General features: G+C 48.1%; 1 protein-coding gene across 1 annotated transcript in view; it reads right to left on the reverse strand.

Moving 5' to 3' along the window:
• The window catches only part of LOC308149947 (pecanex-like protein 2), a gene marked incomplete at both ends in the record, with an annotated part of 23,154 nt that overhangs the window by 13,401 nt on the left and 4,753 nt on the right, over positions 1–5,000 (reverse strand). The window contains 3 exons of the mRNA XM_080522825.1: positions 1–148; positions 2,332–2,473; positions 4,658–4,808. The exon at positions 1–148 is cut by the window's left edge and continues 30 nt beyond it. Coding sequence (XP_080378951.1) covers positions 1–148; positions 2,332–2,473; positions 4,658–4,808 — 441 coding nt within the window. The remainder of the gene's footprint in view (positions 149–2,331; positions 2,474–4,657; positions 4,809–5,000) is intronic.

Consider the following 5,000-nt stretch of genomic DNA (forward strand, 5'->3'; position numbering starts at 1 on the left):
GTCCAGCAGGAAGGTCTCAGAGGCCCTGCTGCAGTCGAACTGGAAGAAGACGAGGGTGAAGATGAGGGTGACGAACTGGAAGCTGGGGTTGCAGAAGGACGTGCGGAGGAGCTTCAGCCCGGCAACTGTCATCAAGAAGACATCACAGCTGGAGCGAGACACAGACGCCTGAGCTACTCAGGAGCACAGCAGAGAAGACACACCGCAACGAGCAAAGCAGAGAGGTGACGGGATGGGGGGGGGGACGGGGACGGGGATGGGGATGGGGACGGGGGGGAGCGACTCTACTGTGTTATACTTCACCCCCGTCCACCCCAGCAACTACATCGCAAAGTTTGCAGACGACACCACCGTGGTGGGATGTATCTCGGGGGGGGACGAGGCGGCGTACAGGGATGAGGTAGAGCAACTGAGCAAGCTGTGCAAGGTTAACAACCTGCTGCTAAACAAGTCAAAGACCCAGGAATTCATCGTAGACTTCAGGAGGAAAAAGTCCGAGATCCAGCCCCTGCTCATCGACGGAGAGAGCGTGGAGAGAGTCTCAACCCTCCGATTCCTGGGACATCACATGCGGGAGGACCTGGCCTGGAAGGACAACACAAAAGGCACCATCAAGAGGGCACAACAGCGGCTATACACCCTGAGATGCCTCAGGAAAGAACACAACAAGCAGGAGATACTGGTGGCCTTCTACCACGGCGCAGTGGAGAGCATCCTCACCTACGGCATCTGCAACTGGTTCCACAGCTGCACAACAGCGGAGAGAAACGCGCTACAGAGAGTCGTGAGAACAGCACAGAAGATCACCGGCGCCCCCCTCCCCTCTCTGGAAGAGCTGTACAACACACGCTGTCTCAGGAAGGCCTCCAAGATCTCCAGGGACCCGACCCACCCTGGGCACGTACACTTTATCAGGCTGCCCTCGAATAGGAGGTACAGGACCCCGGCCGCTAAGACAAACAGACTGAAGAACTGCTTCTACCACAGGGCCGTCAAGGCCCTGAACACAGCAAAGGCCTAAGTTCTGGGCCCAGGACAGTCCGGACGGATTGTATGGCAGCTAGTGCTGAGGCACAAACATGTACATTTCAAGCCTGCAAACTGTGACACTTTAAAATAACGTGAAAAAATACTTTTGTGCAATAATGACAACCCTAGTTGACTATCTGTGCAGTATAGTACAGTGGATTGTGTACATAGATTTTATTTATGTAAACCAGCTCCTTACCTTCTTGTGATTTTATGCTTTTTCTAAAAAAAAAAAAAAAATTCCCTTTCCTAACACCAGGGGAGCCACCCCTCCTAAATTTCGTTGTTTGGTACCTGTACTGTAGCAATGACAAATAAAGTCCATTCCATTCCATTCCATTCCATTCCATTCCATTATAGAACAGGTCAGACTTTCTCTCTAAGCTAGGTGCATGCAGACTGACTGTACAATATGTTTGGATGTGTGAGGTGAGGACTGAGGCCCCGAATCAATCAAATACTATGCAGATGACAGGTTTCACAGGACGCGATTACACCGAATCGCAACAGAGTTTAGACGAAACCACGCCCACTTCCACATGACGTGCGCGTCGCCCGCCGCGTTGCTATGGACACCGCAGCTCTCGGCCTAACCCTAACCATAGCTAGCATACATTTTCCTAACCCTAACCCTAATCCTAACCCTTACCTTAACCCTAACCTTAACCCTAACCCTAACCATAGCTAGCATACATTTTCCTAACCCTAACCCTAACCTTAACCCTAACCCTAACCCTTACCTTAACCCTAACCCTAACCCTAACTGTGATCCAGCATCTCCCTCTCGCCTCCCTCCCGCATCGTGTACGTCATATGCGGAAATGGCCGTGGTTTCGTCTAAACTCCGTTGCGGTTTGGGTACGGGCTTCCAGGATAGCATAAAATGGGATCTTTCTTGTCTTGTTGACATTTGAAATGCTACTTATTACTTTATAATGTATGCCTATGCTCACAAGTGTAGTTTGTATTAACTGTATTTTATAAGCCGATATGGATTGGGCCCCATGAAAGGTGTAAGACGCTTAAATCAAAACAGCAGACGTAGTTTAGTTGAGGACGCGCATTCATCCACACATTAATGATCGCAGAGGAAGAATAGCCACAATTCTGTGTTCTTTAGGAAACATGTTATCTGCAATTGATTGGATTGGAGACTCAGCGTTATGGAATCTATGATTTACAGTAGGTGCAGAATGAGAGGACCTCAGAGGAGAGGAGGGAGGGAATGAGGGAGGGAGGGGGAGGGAAGGGAGTGGAGATGGCTGTTCATTATTCATCTATAGTAGACAGGAAGTTACTCACTGGATGCCCAGCTTCTTGCGGTGGCTAAGAGAGAAGCCGTCGTTAGTGAGTGCGCTCAGAATGATGGCTGGGTAGACGACGTACTTCTCGAAACACAGCAGGCCCACGTACAGACGCTCGTACCACATCAACTGAGCGTCCTCTGAAACAGGACATACAGTAGATGAGACGATTAGATCGACGACGGCGATGAACAATTCATCGCAGTCAATTCATCGGATCATCGATGGCAGAAAGCCGATCAAGTCTGTGAAAGGGCGAGGTGAAGCTATTACCATTACTGCTAATCTAATCTGATCTCAGATCTCCACAAGTGCCATGTGTATAGCGCAGGGTAGGGTAGGGACTAGAGGTTGATTTGGCCATAAGACAGTAGCATTGATGCAGACAGACTTCTCCACTGGGACCCCTCTCTCTCTCTCCTCTCTCCTCCCTCCCTCCCTCCTCCACTCTCTCTCCTCTCTCCTTCCACCCTCCCTCCTCTCCTCTCTCTCTCCTCCCTCCCTCCCTCCTCCCCTCTGTCTCCTGTCTCTCTCCCCTCTCTCTCCTACCTCCCTCCCTCCCTCCCTCCTCCCCTCTGTCTCCTGTCTGTCTCCTGTCTCTCTCCCCTCTCTCTCCTCCCTCCCTCCCTCCCTCCCTCCTCCCCTCTGTCTCCTGTCTCTCTCCCCTCTCTCTCCTCCCTCCCTCCCTCCTCCCCTCTGTCTCCTGTCTCTCTCCCCTCTCTCTCCTCCCTCCCTCCCTCCCTCCTCCCCTCTCTCAAACTGAGAGTGCTCCTTGCTCCTCAGGACCAGGTATAGTAGGGTGTAGGGCAGGGGTCGGCAATTAGGTTTGGCCTCGGGCCCAAACATTTTTAGCCACTAGATGGCGGGCCCGAACATAATCAAAGGATAATTTAAGTAATTGATTGTTAAAAAATGTGACACGTTCTAATGCTTTGACTTTTCTTTCGAGAAATGTACACATCGCTAGTCAACTAACACAGCTTGTTTTGTGAGCCTGCTAACAATGTAAAGTAGTGTTATAATTAACTAGGTAGCAGTCCAATCCATTTCGTTGCAGTATTAGGCTTGACTAGTGAGTTTGTGTTGTGATTCTCAACAACGTTGAAACGTAGTTTCACCCTTTTCCATAGTTTTGAATAATAAATGTGTGGACTGACGATGTATCGCAGCCTAACTTATTCTAATAATTATTTAACATACTTTTATTCTGAATGATTCCCCCCTCCTCCAGACAAGGTCACATTATTTATTATTGGATTGGTTGTTTGCGTGTCGGGTGAAGTTAGCTAAACATTTAACCTGCTAACTAGCAAGAGATACATAATGTCACTCTCCAAAGGTCTAAAGAGGAAAGTTGACGGTGAAAACAGGGCATTTAAAGAGGAATGGACAGCGAACTATACGTTCATCCTACCTGGTTTCATCAATGCAAAGCCGTTGTGTGAGACTCACATCTTCCCTGCTCACAATGTTCCCTTTCTATACATGCGAGTCGTCCTTTTCCTCAATGAATGTGATAAAGACGCACGAAGGAATCGATAGATGCATAAAAAAAATAAAATAACTGCCTGCGGATTAAAGTGACGTCAATATCACCAGATATCAAGCAAATAGTGACCGATGGGAGATGGCACTTTTCACATTAAGTGAGTACCAAGCCTGTCGTTATTGTATTTAATAACCTAATTGTATTTTGTATATTTTGAATGAATGGCTTATGGCTCATTGTACTTATTATCCCTAATGGCGCGTTTGCTCTGTCGTTTCAGGAGCATAGGCCTACCACCACTTTGCGCCGATTTTGTTGTCAATGTTTTTCAGAAAATTAAACAGAATTTGCTTTGTTACTGTTCATATGTGTGTTGCAGTCACATACGTAAACATTACGTTTGAATGATTTAATGAGCTGTTGTTATTTTTTTCAAACCACACCGCATGTCGGCTATTTCAGCACCACGCCTTGTCCACCTGCTTATGATTCACTATGAGGGGTTCAGCGTCAGCGCACTTCGGTGCACCCCGCTGCCTGATTGTCTGTCCCTGTGTCATTCACTCTCAACATGAATAAAAGTACAATAAGCATTATTCAGGTGGTGGTAGATTCTCTATTCGGACATTATAGGTGCGGTGTGGGACTGTCGGTCCGATATTGTAAAAAAAAATAAAAAAATAAAAAGTGGATTCTCAAAATAATCTGCTGGGCCAAATATTATTGGTGACGGGCCAGCAATGGCCCACGGGCCGCCTATTGCCGACCCCTGGTGTAGGGTGTAGGTGCAGGGGTTGATTTGGGACCGGGGCTAAGACAGCAGTTCAGTACTAACCTCTGGGTTCAAACTGAGAGTACTCCTTGCTCTTCAGGACTGGGTGTGAGATCCAGAGCCAGGGGTGATGTTTCCGTAGCTGAGGTATCAGGTAGTGGGTGACGAACCCGACGGTCCCCGCAAGGGCGTACAGCACGATGGTGACAAACGGCTGGGAAGGGAACAGGTGAGAGGAACAGTTTAGTTGAATAACTATAATTCGGCGGTCTGCCAATGCATCTCAGAACAAAGGAGAAAGCGGGTATTTACCCTGTAACTTATGATATCTATTATATGATCTTATCTTTATCCTATCAGCTGTGGAGGGAGGGGAGAGGGACATTGATAATCATATCCCTCTATT

The sequence above is a fragment of the Nansenia antarctica genome (genome assembly GCF_963989245.1).
Source record: "Nansenia antarctica genome assembly, chromosome: 2".
NCBI lineage: Eukaryota > Metazoa > Chordata > Actinopteri > Argentiniformes > Microstomatidae > Nansenia > Nansenia antarctica.